This window comes from Cydia splendana, chromosome 10 (genome assembly GCF_910591565.1).
Source record: "Cydia splendana chromosome 10, ilCydSple1.2, whole genome shotgun sequence".
Lineage (NCBI taxonomy): Eukaryota > Metazoa > Arthropoda > Insecta > Lepidoptera > Tortricidae > Cydia > Cydia splendana.
Genome location: NC_085969.1, coordinates 15249673 through 15268166, shown reverse-complemented (window position 1 = coordinate 15268166; position 18494 = coordinate 15249673). Strand labels below are relative to the sequence as shown.

Here is an 18494-nt window from a genome sequence, read left to right as displayed (position 1 = left end):
TTTATTGAATCGTAAGTACTTATACATATTTATTAGGTAAGAAGACCAATATTTTGCTACGATTCAGAAAATATATCATGTGAAAATTTATTGCGGCCTGATAAAAATAAATCAACGTGCAAGATCACTATTTGTTAATATTCATTTCTGTAGGTATAGAGTAATATATTATGTTGAGAAAAGACTTGGGATCCTGATAGATTATTCAAGTTTTACTAGTAATCTATATAGAATGATGATATAAAAAAACAATACCGGTATAGCATAAAAAAAGATTTTTTGATAAATCAACATTTAAAAACAATATGGCAACAATATTCAACAGATTTTAACAAACACTAGACCAACCAAAATCATGTTAAATTTAAACTTGCTAACCATTTATCTTCCTTCAGTTTTATATTTTTAGCTCCACTCATACCGAGTCCAAAGGGAGCACTAGCAGAGGTTCGCAAGTAGTATAAACCGCGAGTTGTGGACGACGATCCGTAACCTAGCACTGCAAAATCGTTATCTTCACATTTGTTGATTATAAAAGATTGCCAGTTCACACATTTAACACCAACTATAGTTTTTGGGCTTCTAATACTTTCTGTGTATAGTTGAGCTGCGCGCAAATGACTGCACGAGGGTGACATACAGCCTGGTTGGTTCGGGCCTCCGCCATTAACATAAAAGTCTGCGTGGCCCAGCGGTTCGATTACACCTTGCACTAGTCTATTTGAATGCACTACGTCAACATAGTTCGCGTCCAATTTGTCCAATCTCTGGTCAGCATAAGCGTACGAGAAGCACGGGCCGGCTGGATCCAATCCAGTAATACGGCCCAAATTATGGCCTTTGTACCGTCGAAAATATTTCCCCGCCCATCCGGCGATGTGCGCCCCGAGACTGATGCCGAGAAGATGAAAATCTTCCGAATTAGCTCCGAACTTTTCCAAATTGGCCAAAAGATTAGCGAGCCGTTTTCCAACCAAACGAGAGTTGTGTACGGAAAATATATAACCCTTATTGATCAGTTCCTCTGCGTCTACCATTATAACATTAAACATAGCTTTGTCATTGTACGCTTTAGCCATGTCTAGTGGCACTTGAGACTGAGAGCTATCTCTATATCCGTGGATGATCACCTTGGTCTGTTTAGTGATATCAAACATTAAACCCGTTGTCAAGGCTTTGAACGATTCATCGATAGGATATGTCTTCATCTTGTTTCCGTTGAGCCAAACAATCTTCATTGTTTTAACTAGTTCATTATTCGCATTCATCGAACTGTACCGAAGATCCATAATTGCTCTACCTGAAAACAAAACAGGTATGTGTTATGTAGAACATCAAACTGGACAAATATCACTTGTAGGTATATATCAATATCATTAACACTCACATACACCAGATAGTTTAATGTAGACGTTTTCAGCAAACGACAGATTGGAGTCGGCGCTTGGGGTTTGCGCTTGTGACGGCGGTATCAGACACCACACGGCCAGTAGCGGCACGACGACACTGTACTGGTGCATGGCATAGGCCCTGCGGTAACACGGTCACTGTGTCACTGGCAGGCTAGTGGAGAAAGGTCTCTCTCGCAGCCGGCAGGGGGAGGGGAGGGGCTATCTAGACCACTTACACGCACCGCCACACTCGCTCTCGGACACTCGTTTCTCCATTACGTAAACGAATCACAATATACTCGTACTGCACATTTTATTGCCAACTGCATATTGCTCAATTAACGAACTTTGTGAAATGGCAAACGCGGCTGACATAACAATATTGTAACATTAAGGACTGTTATTTATTTAAATGCCGCTCCATTGTGTAAATGTATTAAACTTCACTGTGTAATACGCCCATAAAACTAATAACAATAGTTTCTCAATATGCATGGAGATAGTTGTTTAATATACAATGTTTTTATTAATTACCTACTAATTCATAAAATGCACTTGTTATGTTCACGTAAGACGGAAGTAGAAAATACCAGTGAACAAATTTAGAACGAATCAGAAAGTAATTGGAATAAACCTGCTTTTTGAAAACAGCTTAAAATCACCACCTGTAAATTATAATACCTAGACATACATATGATGCATATGATTTGTATGCCATTATCCAAAAAATAATTATTAAAAATGTCATTACTTATTTAATTTATGTATCAGACAAAGTTTACTGAAAATGACTTAAATAACTAAACTTATCTCATTATATGCTTCGTTGCTGACAAGCTAACTAATTACCTAACTAGTTTAGTTACACACATCGTACGTAATCAAAGTTATCCAAAGATTAGTCAGATATACCGAGCAAGCAGCATTAGCAAATGTACCCCTAAGAACTTAATAATAGACCCGGGATGGAGTACCTCTAACAACGCCCGGTACGGCCGCTACTCATTGCACAAGATGCTGGTTATTCCCACAATCAGCAAATAATTACATAACACATATATTAATTGCAGGCAAAAAGAAAAAATCATGCATTTAAGGGTTAACTAAAGCTGAGTTTTTTATAACAAGTGTTTCGAAATGCCGTTTTTTTGTGATGAAATCAAAAGCAGTTTCATTTTTAAACGATATAAGTATATAGTTTAAAGATTTTCTTGTGAAACAGTTTAGGTTTATCTAGGGTAAATAATTTATTATTTTAACATAGCCTTAGTCACTCCTATGACTACGACAAACCTAATGACAGCTCAGATGTTGAAATCCGTCAAACTATAAAGGCTGTAGAGCGTGACAAAGAATTCGATACACATCATACATACATACAAGCGAAAAACATTTTTTTTGCTTGGCAGTCTGGCAATAATAGCAAATGATCTGTAGCTAATAAAAATGCATTTCTGAAAAGTGCATGTGCCTCTAAATTAATCAACGAATTAAAAATGACACGACCACGTGTCTATATGTCACGAACGTGGACTCAAAAGTTCATGGCGGTGACAGATGTTTGAGGCCACGGTCGTGATAATTTGGAACATGTTCAATATTACATAAACATTTCCTTTGATTTTGCAAGTTTTAAATAATTAGCTTAATCTGCAATGTACGAGGTATATCTTATGTTACAAACAATAACGTGAAACTGCAACTTACTTTTAAAACTCTAACACGGCGGTGACGCGTTAAGGTTGACCGGATTTTCAAATGAACACAAATAAATAATTTTCGTCAAAACTTCTCCCTTCAGCCATTTGTAAACCTGACAACAACACAGTGTTGCTGTTCTAAAAAAAACTTTAATAAGGCTGCCAGTAGTAAAGATAATTTTCTACCGAGTACCGCATGTTTATATTACCACGCGCGGTGGTGACGCGAAAACTAATCACAAAATGTATGTTGTTTAAAATTATATAAAATCGTTATAAATCCATACAATTTTTAAACAGTGTTGTAGAACAAGGATTAGTGTTTTATATTTGATATAATTATGATAAACTATTGCAAAATAACTTCATTTTTTTCAAAAAAAAATCAAATATCACAAAAAAAATTATATGTTTCTAATAATTATAGGATAATACATTTAGGTTGACCTAAAACTAGAGGTAAATTGCTAAGTATATTGATATAGAGTTTACTTGCTATTCTTACGTGTTACACAAAAAATGCATAAGAATAAGAATTACCCAAGTACAGTCACCAGCATAAATATATTACTATGGGTAGCCGTGCAAAAATATCTGGTCCTCCATTTGAGGCATAAGTATATGACGACACTACCTCGGTAAAAATATGTGATGATTTGTGGCCGGCAAAAACATTGTTACTCTGTATCCGCATAAATATCTGATCGGGTCGCTTAAAAATATTTGATTACTCATAAAAAATAAAATTATGTGATTACTCTCACCTGGCATAAATATCTGATACACTATGAAAGCAATATCAACATCTGATGGCAGATGGACCGCCTATATATCTGACACGTTGGAAAAGCAAAAATATGTTATTGTTGTTATCAACCTGCAAAAATGAACCATACCCGTTTGATATAGAGCCGTAAATTGTATGAAGTTATTTGACAATCCACGAAAACAGTGCAGACTTGTCATTGCATATGTCTGTCTCACATATACGTACGTTACGTATTCCGTTGCCGGGCGTCAGACCGTCAACAACTCCTGAGGATGCCTCGTAGAGAGGCGAAACACGTGTCGAGGTTTATTCTTTTGGTGGTGGTTTGTTATATTTATTTGCGTATTTATTTTTGCGGTGGGAGGGTGGGAATATTAATTGCATGTAAAAATACGCAAGTAAGTATAACGGGTTAGCACTGATTGACTAGCACGTTATCTTTTCGCGGATTAGCAAAGTAATATTTTGGTTTTAATTAGTATGGATTTCCGCAAAGTAACGCCTGATTCTATTCACTATATACTTATGCCCCAAATAGAGGATCAGATATTTTTGCACGGCTGCCCATAGTAATATATTTATGCTGGTGACTGTACATATTAAGTTTTAAGCAAGTTTATAACTTACTAATCATACCTCCCATACAAAAAGGAACAGACCAGGATCATAGATAAATAAGAAGTAGGTACTTACTCTTAAGTAAGAAAATCCATGTACGGAGTGAGCAGTTGAGCACTCAGCTTACTTATATTTCTCTATGATCCTGGTCTGTTTCTTTTTAAGGCTTCATGATAAAAAAAAAACAATTGTTTTGTTAAGTGGATAGTCTAGTACTAATTGTTACATAGGTACTATGGATATTGGATAAGCAGTGTTCGCTAGTCGCTCTCAACAGTCACTAACAGTAATCATAATCATTCCAACAAGCAGCCGGTTATCACGGAACGAAAGAGTAGTAGGTTAATGCTACCCTAGCGAGTGTCTAGACTTTCATAATTAATTTTAATTATATTCTTGATATAAACGAATGCGCGCCTAAACATTTCTGAATGTAATAAAACTTTATACAAACACACCTGCGTGTTCTGTATCTGGGGGCACGGTAGTGCCCTCGCCAAGACGAGCAAAGCGAAGCACAAGGGCACTACCTACCTTTTCTCGAAGCGCTTCGTCGTTTTTTTGAACCCTCATAACTTGAGTTTGGATTATACCAGATAAACAACTTTAGGCATATGCTGTCAATAGTGGACTTTTTTTGCATAAAAATAATAAAAGTTTAAAAATTTGGTATGTAGATAGTTTTTGTTAGGGGAAGGATATAGAATAGTTTTCAACCCCAAAATCACCACGTAAGGGTAAAAAGGGGGTGGAATAGGGCGTTAGGGGGGGAAAGGGTGTTGAAGTTTGTGTGGGGAATCAGTAAAAAGCAGATTGTATAAAAGATGCCCCAATTGCGCCAATACGTATTTCAGGGTTTTTAATAGTACATTACATTAGTACATTAGTACATTAGTATTTGTAATATGGGCCTTGTTGCCTGAATTAAATTTCTAAATAAATAAATAAATAAATAAATTACCCCCAACCCATTAAAATTACGAGATGGAAGATTGTCATAAGCAACTTACATAAAGAAGTGAGTCCCACCAAAAACATTTTCATGAAAAATGTTGCCAAGATGAAACCATAAGGCTCGCACTGTCAAAAAGTTATTAGATCTCTTGTAGAGCCAAGCTTCTAACTCTACAAGCCCTAACTTGATAAACTACACCTTAGTCAAAATATGTGGCTTGGCCGTTTTGCTACCGTTACATAGGCGTAAGGTGAAAAATGTATTCACTATTCATTATTTTCTATTATACAATAGTTATTGTAGTAACGAAACGGCCAAGCCACATATTTTAACTAAGGTATGAAGTTTGTGAAGTTAGGGCTTGTAGAGTTAGAAGCTTGGCTCTACAAGTCAAGAGATCTGATCACTTTTTGACAGTGCGAGCCTTATGGTTTCGTCTTGGCAACATTTTACATGAAACTGTTTTTAGGGGGATCTAATAGTTTTTCTGTCCATGGATTATGGAGGAATTATCTTTTGTACCTACATATATGTATCTAACTTTGACATCAATTAAGAAGGGGCTAACATAAAATAGTAGTTTTTATAAATATTTGCACGTGTTAATCAAGAGCAAATGCCATGAAAAAATCACAGTGAAAACATTGTTTGCAAGGGCAGACTCTAACCAAAACCTTAAAAGGTTAAAACTAACTTTAACTTAGAAACAAATCACGAAAACATGTCTAATTTACGTTTAAATTTCTTGTTGTAGGTACTTATATTGTTACCCTGCATACCACCACAGCAGTATAATTACTATAGTTAAAAATTGCTGAGTGATATCGCCCATTATATTTCCAGAGTAAGTAGGTAATTGAAATAAAAGGTTAAAACCCGTACGATGACGAAATATATTTTCATTCCGTCGCAAGTTTCGCGAAGCGCGCGTTAACTTTTGTTTCCTTCTAATTTACTGACTTTGCGCCCTTTCTTAATCTAGAAGTAAGTAATGCCACGCAGAGTTACCGTGGTCCGACATTGCTATTTTTTGTTTTTAAATCATCATCATCATATATTTAAGAGTATGACTCTTGTCGATGGAGAAATTTCCATGATTGGCGGTCCTCTGGCTTCTCTTTGACAGCCTGATACAACACGACGTTGATCTTTTCCTTTATTTAATTCATGTACGCTCTCCTTGGTCTTCCCTTCTTCCTCTTTGCTTCAACTTTCCCTTCTATGATGTTTTTTATTATTATTTGTTTCTCCATTTTGGAATTCACGGGCCTATAAATCCCGGTCTTTTGATAGGCTTGCGTGGGGATATAGATCCAACACGTAGAGGCCCCTTGGAGAGCTTTAATGTCATGTAGAACGCCTGCTGGAACCCGTTCACAGGCGCAACAATAAACACCCATGAACCGGTCGCAGCAGGCATTGGGACTATTGTAGAAAAAGTGAATACTATACTGGTCTATGGATTGAAGTTTGGGTGGACAATGAGACTGGGCTATTGTAGAGAAGTCCGGACACCTGCCATAACAATGCTAAAACACGTTATCGAGGCAGGCGGTGACTTGCCGCTGACTAGATGGGCCCCTGAAACTGCCGTCGTGAAGACGATCAGGAGCAACATCGGTGTGAGCGGCTCAGGGGTGTCGAGAGGTGTGCGCCGCTTTCTACCCAGTGGCTGTTGCCAGCCACTGTGCCAACTCGCGTCTTATGCATGTTTCACTTCCACCCCTGGAGCATATAGCTCTAGCGACTCCTCTCTGGACGGCCAATGAAGGCAAGCCAGAGCTGAGAGTCCTGCGGGATGCATGTTTCACTTCCACCCCTGGAGCATATAGCTCTAGCGACTCCTCTCTGGACGGCCAATGAAGGCAAGCCAGAGCTGAGAGTCCTGCGGGTCCCCTTGGGGTCCACTCCGGCCGACGAAGACACGCCGGAGACGGAGACCCTGACCGACTCTCGGGAGCACTCGGGTCCGTGGGGTCGTTACTCCCCAACAGCTCGCCAAAAGCTGCCCTGCGGGCATTTTTATTATTATTATTAATTCTTTATTTCAGATAAATTTTATCCATGTAATTGTAATTATTATTATTAATTGTTGTTGATTTGTTTTTGATAAATTCGTCGTGTCATATCAGGTGCCCAAGCATATTTCCTGTTCTATTATCTATTAACAAACTCCTCCTCTCTCCTACTATACGTAAAACCTATTCGTTGGTTTTCTTTTCAGTCCAACTGATCTTTGCCATTCGACGCCAGCACCACATCTCGAAAGCCTCCAGCCTCTTTCTATCACGTTGCGTCATTGTCCACGTTTCGCTTCCGTGCTATGCTCCAGTACGGTTACCATCAGTTTGTCACTGACATAAACGCCGTCGAGAACGTAATTTACTTTCTATACATCCCGTTTGCACTAATATGCGAGTGCGAGCGAGATGTATAGAAAGTAAATTACGTTCTCGACGGCGTTTATGTCAGTGACAAACTGATGGTAACCGTACTGATGTACACTTTTATGAGCCTTGTGCGTATATCCTGGCTTTAAATAGGCACCTCTTTGTGTTAAATGCTTTTTTAGCCATCGCTATTCTAGTAGTAGTTCTAGTAGTGGTAGTAGTTGTTTTTAAATGCAAACGTATTAATTGCTGACACTATTTTGTGCGGTATTTACATAGAATTTGTAGGTATTTGATGGCTGGGTGTTTTTCTTTCCCCCAGACGTCTATTTTTGCCATTTAATGTTTGAACTTAGATATATTGAAGAGATTCGAGATATTGAAGTTTCCCAACTTATGCCATTGGGTATTTAATCTAAGTACTTTTTATATCATATTGGGCTGGAAATACAAACGCTGGAAAATAATCAGTTTCTTTTAAACTAAATTTGAGTTTGTCTTGCTGTCAATGACGGCTTAAAGTATACTTAAACAAATATGACATTGAGTTTTTAAGAAAGTCATATATCAGATTACGAGTTCAATAATAGGGTTGTTTCCTGTATGAAACTGTATGAATAAAAATATTAGAAAAACCTAAACAGCATTTATTTTCAGACAATTTATATCTAATCAATCCGAAATAACTATAAAGAGTAGGTAACTTGACCGTGACGTCATTGTTCTGTATTTAATAGAGATTCCTTATACTTACCGCAAAACTAACTGGCGACTGAGATCATAATTCTATTTCCTTTACCCTTGTTATGGCCAACCAAGAGTGAAAGAGATGGCATTATGACCTGACTCGCCACTTAGTTTTGCGGCAACTATAGTAGCTAATCGTTGCAAGTTCCGGATTAGAAAACCCTGGGCGTGTCTCTATCACTCTTCCATATTAGTGTGACAGTGACAGTTGCGTTTGGATCGCTACGGAGCGTAAGCGTTTCGCATCTTGGCTACGCGGCCTGGAGCGGTCCTCGGCACGACCAGCTTGCGCGACAGGGGAGTACGAACCTACCACAGAACCAGACGGGCAAATTTTTTAAATCCAACGGACTTTTTCCACGGCCCTCGCTCGGCAAAGTTTTGTTTATTTAAAATATAATAATTTATTTGAAATCGTCTGGGTGTTTTCCTGGAACACGCAGCATTACCCGCTTCAGTGGCTTCTTCTTCTTTACACTTTTAAAAAATACTTAATAAAATAAAATAACATTATTTGATTTGTTGTTTGGTTGTTGTTGACTCAATAGTTACTTCGTGTAATTATGTAAGTATAAGTAAGACATTAAATAACAAATGTATTAAATTTTTATTATAAAGATTTGTTCCCTAGTTGTACCTATGTTGTAGTTGCATTTGAACTTTACAAAGACTCATCTATTTCACATATCATAGAGCATCTCACACGCACCTACTTATATACATACCTAAATATGTGTTGTAGGTACGTGAACGAGATGCAAAGCGAGTATGTCTGATAAGTAATAGTTATAAGTACAACAAGAGATCAATGTTTGATATTTCTTCGAGTGCTTATTTTGAGTCCCGTGCAAAAGATTCTATAATAGATAGCGTAGCGAGTGAATCTAATTTAGAATGTTGAACGTAGGAAGGGACTCAAAAGCGCACGAGATGTAAATAACTTTGATGTCGTGTTGTACACACAAATTTTCACCTCGAAGTGAGAACATAATCAGACAATAACCCGAACCTGAAAAATGTAAGTAAATCCTTCTTCATCACTTATTCACTCATGTGTTCTTAAGATATTCTAACAAATAAATACCGCAATCAAACACAAAAACTAAATGAAATAAATTTCAGTAAAATAATATGGAAATAACGAATATCAATTGACACTTCAACCGACAACTTTTTATGCAAGATATGGTCCGAATTGCGGATACTATTATGTATTTGTCAACTATAGTACAGATTGTTAAAAGTAAAATTATTTATTTTGCGTGATAATCTGTGCATTTTTTTAAATTTATTATTTTAATTGTACAGTAAAATACGTAAAATCTAGTGTTTTTTTATCAAATTTTAAAGGTTATTTTCATTCAATTAATTATTAAGAATTCATACTCGTGCATCATTTGGAACGATGCATTCTGACGTTTTTCGGGGATCTATTATAAAACGGCAATGTACCGTTGAATGTCGTTTGAACTATTTTTTGTCTCTTACTTTTTGCTAACGACGTGAAAGGGACAGAGAGAATAGAATCCAAGTATTTCGAACTTGTAGGCCACGCATGTTGAAATTAGGGCTCGCGGTCGGGTCCGGGTTTCAGGTACCCGTTGCCGGGGCCCCGTTCTCGTGCTACACGAAACCGGATTTGTGGCCCGTTCGGAACGGGTAATTAGGATCCGTGTAATTAAGATCCGTGTACCCGTGTTACCCGTGTAGTCCGGATCCACAGATATTAATTACACACGGGTCCGGGCCGTTCTCGACGTAAAGTGACGATGACGATCGATCGCGTTCTTTATAAGAGCGAAGAATCTTATACATTTAAACGAGCAATTCTTGTATATTACATTTCTATTTTTCGGGCATCTCAGAAATGGCTCTAACGATTTCGATGAAATTTGCTATATGGGGAGGGGGGATTTCGGGGGAAAAATCGATCTAGCTAGGTGTTATCTGTAGGAAAACGCGCATTTTTGTGTTTTTTTACTTTTTATATGAAAAGTTTATAACGAACGATAACACATTAACAAAACGAAATAAAAAAACAGAACGGCAACAACTAACTAGGTACGACTAAATAAAAACAGCTGAACTAAGATTAGAAACGTTGATCGACTGAGTGGCAAGCTTAGTCTAAGGGCAAACTAAAATCTTAATGACTGAGTACTTGTGAGTTCAAAAGCTGCCCCCTCCAAAATAACTGAAAAAAATCCAATTCATGTTTGTAAAACAGCACGGCTACTTCTTTAACTTTCCAAACAAAAGGTACCTATGCCGGGTAAAATACCGATGTCAAAATTGCCACGGCTATTTTATTGCATGTGCCGCCCGCAAACCATTATTATCTTAATCTACACGTGCATTTCTATGAACTTCGTACGAAATAAAAAGTATCTAAGTAATAAGTGGAAATGTGAGAAAAAAAATAGTACCTTAATATTCATTATAAACCTACATGCTCATTATCGAATCATTTTTACAAGCAGTAACATCAATAGATGTCTCATTTAATATATATAATCCGACTAAATTACATTTCAGCAACACCTCCATATTTCACAAAATACATCAAGACATTATCCAACCTATATAATCTTGACGTATATTATATCAAAGATACCTAATATAAACCGACCAAGTAACGAATTACCTATACCATCATATTTAACAAACAAATTTATGACGTTTTGCAACCTTCTTATTTTGGCAAATATATTCCGACACAGCCGGTTGGTATTCCATCTGTCCAATCTCGGTCCAATGTGTATTTGCGTCTCACATTTTGCTTAATGAGAGAGTGAGACGCAATGCATATTGGACAAAGATCTTAACCTTTTGGACGCCAATGACCGATATATCCGCACCGCAGGTCCAACGCCAAAGACCGATTAATCGGTCACAGACCACAGAGCAACATAGACCTACGTGCATATGCATAAAGTTCAATTTCAGTTTTGGCACTTCGGTGACGTGGCGTCTGAGTGACAGCTTTTGTGTTTGACACGGCGTCGAAAAGGTTAAACAAGTAGAATACCACCTCTTAAATATTTGTTTAAACTCGAACCGGCCGGGGGAGTCGGTCCGCCGGCGGCGTGTATTCAATACCCGAACGGAGCCGAAGGAGTTTGATCTTGGAGGAGAAGGATCTTCACGGGTTCGTGTAATTCGGAGGCTTAGCACCGCCGGAGCTAAGAACACGGATGCACGGGTTGGTGTGTAGCACGGATATCGGGAGCCCTAGTTGAAATGACATATGAACTTGAAGGTCACTTGAATGTCATTTTGTCTCAGTCAGTAAGCAAAATCGCATTTTGCTCACTATTTTTAAGTAGCAAAGTAGCTTTGTTCGAGCTGTTGAGGTGAAAATGTCATTTTTTCTTTTTGAATGCTGCTCCAGAACTCACGACCGTGTCGACAGCAATGAACTCACAATGAACACAGCAGACCCTCAGTACACCTACCTACATATATGTAAGGAATTAGTAACATGTAGGTGAACAAGTATGTAAGTAATAAATCTAAAATTTCAACACATGTGATCGCTTATCATCAGGCTGATAGCTTCTTTGCCGCCATTGTGGTATAAAAATTCTTACTATAACAATACCAGCTGACGCGCGCCGTAATAACGAAAATATTTTGTTGAAGACGAATATCGATAAGGACGTATTGGTGATCGTTATCGCGGAATGTATTAATGTTCCAAGTTTTCTGCTATTCGCGCGCCCCGGCGCCCACACTCATAGCAAACGAACACAATTAAAGTAATTCCAACAGTAATTTAACAACAAGCTGTATCTTAAGCTCAATGGATGTACATATATGTAGGCTGTTTAGGGTTCCGTATCTCAAAGGGAAAAATCGGAATCTTTATAGCATCATTCGTGTGTTTTTAATTACAAATAAATATAAGGACCTCTTTTAGAGAGGGTAAACTAGAAAACAAAAAAAAAGATTTTTAAATTATGCATATTGTGTGACATACCAAATAAAAGAGCTCGTTGTGGGAATGGTACCTATTTAAGTACAATTTTTTTATCATTTCAAGATAAATAATTTTGAAGTTAATTAGGAAAATAGGCGAAAATTTACCATGTTTTCACCTCTGTAAATAATAAAGCCAAAGGAACGGATTTTCAGCTGATACGAAACCGATTTAGAACAAAAGTTTAATTGTCACGTCCAAGTAGGTACTACTTTGAATACTTGTACTTCGAGATATGCCTGGTGAGTCACGAACCTGATAAATTTGCTAGAGATAAATCTCCCAAACTACTCACGCTAAGTTTGTACAATCGAGTCGCCGCCTACACAGAAGTGACCCCTCTGCAAACAAGTCGGAGACATTTGACGTGTTGTTTTTTTTTTAAGTGGACAAGTCTTTGTTGACCACGCAGTTGACAACGACACTCTGCAAATGGTGTAACGACAAAGAAGAAGCCTTTGTTGGCGTTTTACTGGAGGCAGTTATGAAGTTGACCCAAAACTTTTTAGGGTTCCGTACCTCAAAAGGAAAAAACGGAACCCTTACAGGATCACTCGTGTGTCTGTCCGACCATTCCCCCCCCTCTTTATCTCTGAAACTACTGGGCCTAAAATTTTGAAAAAAATATACAAAATAGTACTTTACCTATAGATGACAGGAAAACCTATTAGAAATATGCAGTCAAGCGTGAGTCGGACTTATGTACGGAACCCTTGTACTTGACCGGTTTTTTATTAAGCTATGTGCTTCATCACATATGTTCCTTGAGTAATTTTAAACATTTCTAGTCCGGGAGGCAAATAGAAGTCTGCGTCTAATCTTTAAAAAAATCTATTCTCGTTATGGTGGCTACTAGGGCAAGTTTGGTATCATTTTCGTATAAACCAAAGACGTAGAATCCATTGCTGATATTAGTTTTTTTCAGTTTGATAGTAATTTTACAAGAAAAACGTATAAAGGTGAAAATTTAGGTGGGAGATTTTTGCTTTGAGAGCTAATTCACTTTTGTATACTGACAAAAAATACTATAATAAAGCACAACTCATGCAGATTTCAAAAATATACACTTTTAAAAATGTCTTAATGTAAAAAGATGGGGAAAAAATATAATTAATAACCGCAGCGCGGGTAGCTGGACTCGCGCTAGGCGGCGTTTACCTTTACAAAATGGTCGAGTACGAGTATTTGCTTTATTATTATGCTTATTTTGTTAAATTTTATGATGCCAAATAAAATACTTTCTACATATTTTTATAAAACAATTCAATGTCCGCAGTTTTCGGTAGACAGACATATTTCTGTGCACTTTAATTTTCTTTTAATGCGGTTGCAACGATTTTTGCCACCTGTCTTGCACTTGCAACAAGTGAGTTCCAGGCACACACTTGCGACATCGGGTAAATCTAACCAAACAGGAGTCCATTCACTGCCTTCCATTCTTCAGCCCCAAGAAGAAGGACTAGGAAGCTTTTGGAGAGGCACTAAGGCTCGTTCCCAGACATGGCCTCCTTGATATAGGTATTGCCCGAAGTGCGTGCTGGCGAAGAGCGGCTTCCGTTAGACTCATTAGAGGGATATTTTCTAGCTGTCTATCCTTCTGCGTAAATAGATATTTTCTGCATTCGTTAACTGTTGTTGTGCAAGGGCTTGAGCAGAAAAATAAAATCTTGGAGTCATGCTTACGTCATTTGCTACAAATTAGACTTGCAATTATATTATATGAAAATAGGTACGCTGAATTTGTATCAAACCACCGGTCGTACATTGTTATACAGAGTAAATTTCTGAATAAAAGTGTCCGCTTCTGCCAATTTTACGTCCAAAAATGCCTTGAATTGAATCCGCAAGTTGATTCCGGGCATAACCAACGCGAGGAAAATACAAACTGTACAACTTATGTATGTAATATGTATTACTTATTCAAAAGCATATCTCAAAAGTCAATTCTATCAGCCAACATGAGCAAACAAATCAAAATTAGCAACGGATTACTTTGCCACGGGTTCCTCTCATCTAGCATAATATTGTTTGTCAGAAATACACTTCGCATAACATGTATCGCAGAAACACTTTTAGTCGAATGATAATTTTGCATAACTATTACTTGGCATTACTATTACTACGCATAGAATACATTTTGCAGCATATTTTTTAGCAGAAGATTACTTTCGCCGACTTTAGTTTAGCATAATTTGATGTACCATAATCATCCTGCAGCATACTCTTATTATGGCATAGTGATATTTTCTGCTATTAGCAGAAAAGTGGGTTAAGTTAAGTAAGAACCGCGACCCCAACAAAATTGAACCTGTGCCAAAGAAGGTTATATTAGGTTGGAACTGCGGCCTCCTATAATAACGAACGGCTGCCGGAAAAGTAGGTTAGGTTAGGTTAGAACTGCGACCTCATACAAAAACGAACGGCTGCGAGCAAAGTAGGTTAGGTTAGAACTGCGACCTCAACAAACACGAACACATGCCAGAAAAATAGATTCAGGTTAGAGTTATTTCATAATCTTTTTACCCGACGGACTTTATAGTTACTGATTATTTTACCGTATAAACACACTTTAAAAACTAGCAAATAGCAAATCCATCATCTCTATTCATCTGTATGTTACTTCTTCACGCTTAAACCGCTTAAGTGATTTACGAGTAGATGGAATTTGGTATGCAGATAGTTTGAGACCCGTGGAAGGACAAATGGTAGTTTTATTAAATCTTTAACACCATTCCTCGTAGACGAAGACTCAACTTGATAACTTTATGCCACCTAAATAGTATGCAATACATTTATCTGCGAAAACAATATTCGTTTAAAAGACTATTATGAACATCAACAGTATGCCAAAACATGGTTCTGCATTTTAAAACTCTGCGAAATGATTGTATGCTAAATAATATATGCGAAAGGTAATTCTGCCAAATGACATTTCCGCCAAGTAACATTATGCAATACAAAAATATGTCAAAAAACTTTCTGCAACACATTAGTAAACCATTTGCCACACATGTGGATAAAATATAACTTTCTTATCAGTTTTTGAAGTACAAAGAGAGCCTTTACGAGCTGGTGTGGTGAAAAATAAATTTTATTGATTATCTTCAAAATGAAGTTAGGTAATTATACATAGAATACCGGTGACTTTGAGAATTGACTTAATTTTAGGTCAAAAATGTACCCTTGAAATTAAAATAACACGGTTTATAACTACAATCAAACTTCACTGTTTTAGCAGGTAGGTATTAGGTAGTGCTTTTGGTTAAAAAATGTTGGTAAATAAAAAAAGATCCAAACAGAGCCTTGTTTTATTAGGGTCCAAGGGCAAAAACGGTACTAAGACTTCGCTGTCCGTCTGTCAAATGATGTATTTCTGTTGCCGCTATAACAACAAATACTAAAAACAGAATAAAATAAATATTTGAGTGGGGCTCCCATACAACAAACGTGATTTTTTGCCGTTTTTTGCGTAATGGTACGGAACCCATCGTGCACCAGTCCGACTCGCACTTGCCCGGTTTTTTTCATGATAAGTCTCCGTAATCCAGCGATCGGTCGGTCGCGAATGGGACGCACGCTAGGGTACTAAATCTACTTGTTCCGGGTGTGTAATGCTTAATATAATTATAAAAAGACTATCATACATTTGTTATAACGCCACTTGATATATTATTGTATGTTATAATGTATTTTTTATTATACGTTTCCTTTATTATATTGTGATTTCATCTAAACTGTCATTGATATGATGCCTAATGTAATATAATGTAATAGTATATAGACATATTTTATAATGACATTTGTTATATTATATTTTTTTTATAACGTAATACTTCATACAATTTTATCAAGTATAAATACATATATTGTATAACATTTTTTGTCATATTTCATTTACTGATAACGTAAAGTTTTACATACTTTTTATAACTAGTACGTAGACTACTGCTTTTGCTAGCTATTTCATTCTAGGGAGGTCGCAGTTCTAACCTAACCCAACCAATTTTTTCACGGTTTTCGTTCTGCGGGGGCCGCAGTTCAAACCCAACCTAAACCACTTTTTTCCTAGAGTATTTTATTCTACGGAGGGTCAAAGTTCTAACCTAACCTAACCCTCCTTTTATTAGGTAGTTATTCGTTTATGCGGAGTCGCAGTTCCAAACTAACCTAACCCATTTATGTCATGCAACTATTATCTATATACATATAATAAAGCTGAAGACGGTCGAAAGTCTGTACATGGAAGATATTAGAAAAAAAGTTGGCTGGGGATACTTAGAATCGATAACAGAACACGTTCCAAAAGTTTTTAGAATTTTTGTCTGTTTGTCTGTTTATCTGTTTATCTGTTTGTCTGTTTATTTGAACGCGCATCACGTGAAAACGGCTGAACGGATTTTGATGAAAACTTTACTAATCTGTCGAGAAAATCCCCGGCCAGGTTATAGGCTATAAAAATTCAACCCCTAAAAGGGGGGGTAGCCACAACACTCGATTGACTTAAGTTTGCCCCTGAATCTTATGGCGCTACTTAGGAAGGAGGGGCAAACTTTTTTCAAATATAGCACATATTGAGTACCCTGGTAAACTAACAGATGGAGCTGAATTTAATACGTTGTGACATAAATAAGCCACCGAGGAAAGATTTTGCCAAATTAACTCTAAGTTTAGAAGACACGGATATCAATAAAAATAATTGAATAATTATGTTGATTTAATAAATTAATAATATATCGAAAAATTTTCGCGCTCGCTTCGCTCGCGTTTTCTATTACTTTCTAAGGTATGGCGACTGCAGCAGCATTACTCTGTTGCAACGTTACTGCTGTAGCACTGTCAATTTTCGTGATAAAATGATGTGACTGATTTCCATACTAAAAGTAAAAATGTACAACTGTCTATCAAATTGCGTTTTTATATCGAAATATTTTCGCGCTCGCTTCGCTCGCGTTTTTAATCACTTTCTAATATATGGCGACTGCAGCAGCATTACTCTGTTGCAACGTTACTGCTGCAGCACTGTCAATTTCCGGATAAAATGATGTGACTGATTTCCATACTAAAAGTAAAAATGTACAACTGTCTATCAAATTGCGTTTTTATATCGAAAAATTTTCGCGCTCGCTTCGCTCGCTTTTTCAATAACTTTCTAATATATGGCGACTGCAGCAGCATTACTCTGTTGCAACGTTACTGCTGCAGCACTGTCAATTTTCGTGATAAAATGATGTGACTGATTTCCATACTAAAAGTAAAAATGTACAACTATCTATCAAATTGCGTTTTTATATCGAAAAATTTTCGCGCTCGCTTCGCTCGCGTTTCAATAACTTTCTAAGATATGGCGACTGCAGCAGCATTACTCTGTTGCAACGTTACTGCTGCAGCACTGTCAATTTTCGTGATAAAATGATGTGACTGATTTCCATACTAAAAGTAAAAATGTACAACTGTCTATCAAATTGCCTATTTATACTGAAAAAATTTCGCGCTCGCTTCGCTCGCGTTTTCGATCACTTTCTAAGATATAGCGACTGCAGCAGCATTACTCTGTTGCAACGTTACTGCTGCAGCACTGTCAATTTTAGTGATAAAATGATGTGTCTGATTTCCATACTAAAAGTAAAAATGTACAACTATCTATCAAATTGCGTTTTTATATCGAAAAATTTTCGCGCTCGCTTCGCTCGCGTTTCAATAACTTTCTAAGATATGGCGACTGCAGCAGCATTACTTTGTTGCAACGTTGCTGCTGCAGCACTGTCAATTTTCTTGATAAAATTATGTGACTGATTTCCATACTAAAAGTAAAAATGTACAACTGTCTATCAAATTGCCTATTTATACTGAAAAAATTTCGCGCTCGCTTCGCTCGCGATTTCGATCACTTTCTAAGATATGGCGACTGCAGCAGCATTACTCTGTTGCAACGTTACTGCTGTAGC

General features: G+C 37.1%; 1 protein-coding gene across 1 annotated transcript; it reads right to left on the bottom strand.

Annotated features, from left to right (window-relative positions):
• Window positions 1-350: 350 nt before the first annotated feature.
• On the bottom strand, window positions 351-1777 carry LOC134794607 (phospholipase A1 2-like). The gene is made up of 2 exons (XM_063766411.1): window positions 1388-1777; window positions 351-1300 (listed from the first exon to the last, which is right to left on the bottom strand). The coding sequence occupies exons 1-2, from the start codon at window positions 1518-1520 to the stop codon at window positions 354-356; spliced, it is 1080 nt and encodes a 359-aa protein (XP_063622481.1). The 5' UTR covers window positions 1521-1777; the 3' UTR covers window positions 351-353.
• Window positions 1778-18494: the final 16717 nt, after the last annotated feature.

Excerpts from the sequence above, each read along its gene's own strand:
- LOC134794607 (XM_063766411.1), bottom strand. The coding sequence starts at position 1,520 with ATGCACCAGTACAGTGTCGTCGTGCCGCTACTGGCCGTGTGGTGTCTG. Across the intron at positions 1,301-1,387 it reads CATTAAACTATCTGGTGTAT|GTAGAGCAATTATGGATCTT; the intron begins GTGAGTGTTAAT and ends TTTTGTTTTCAG.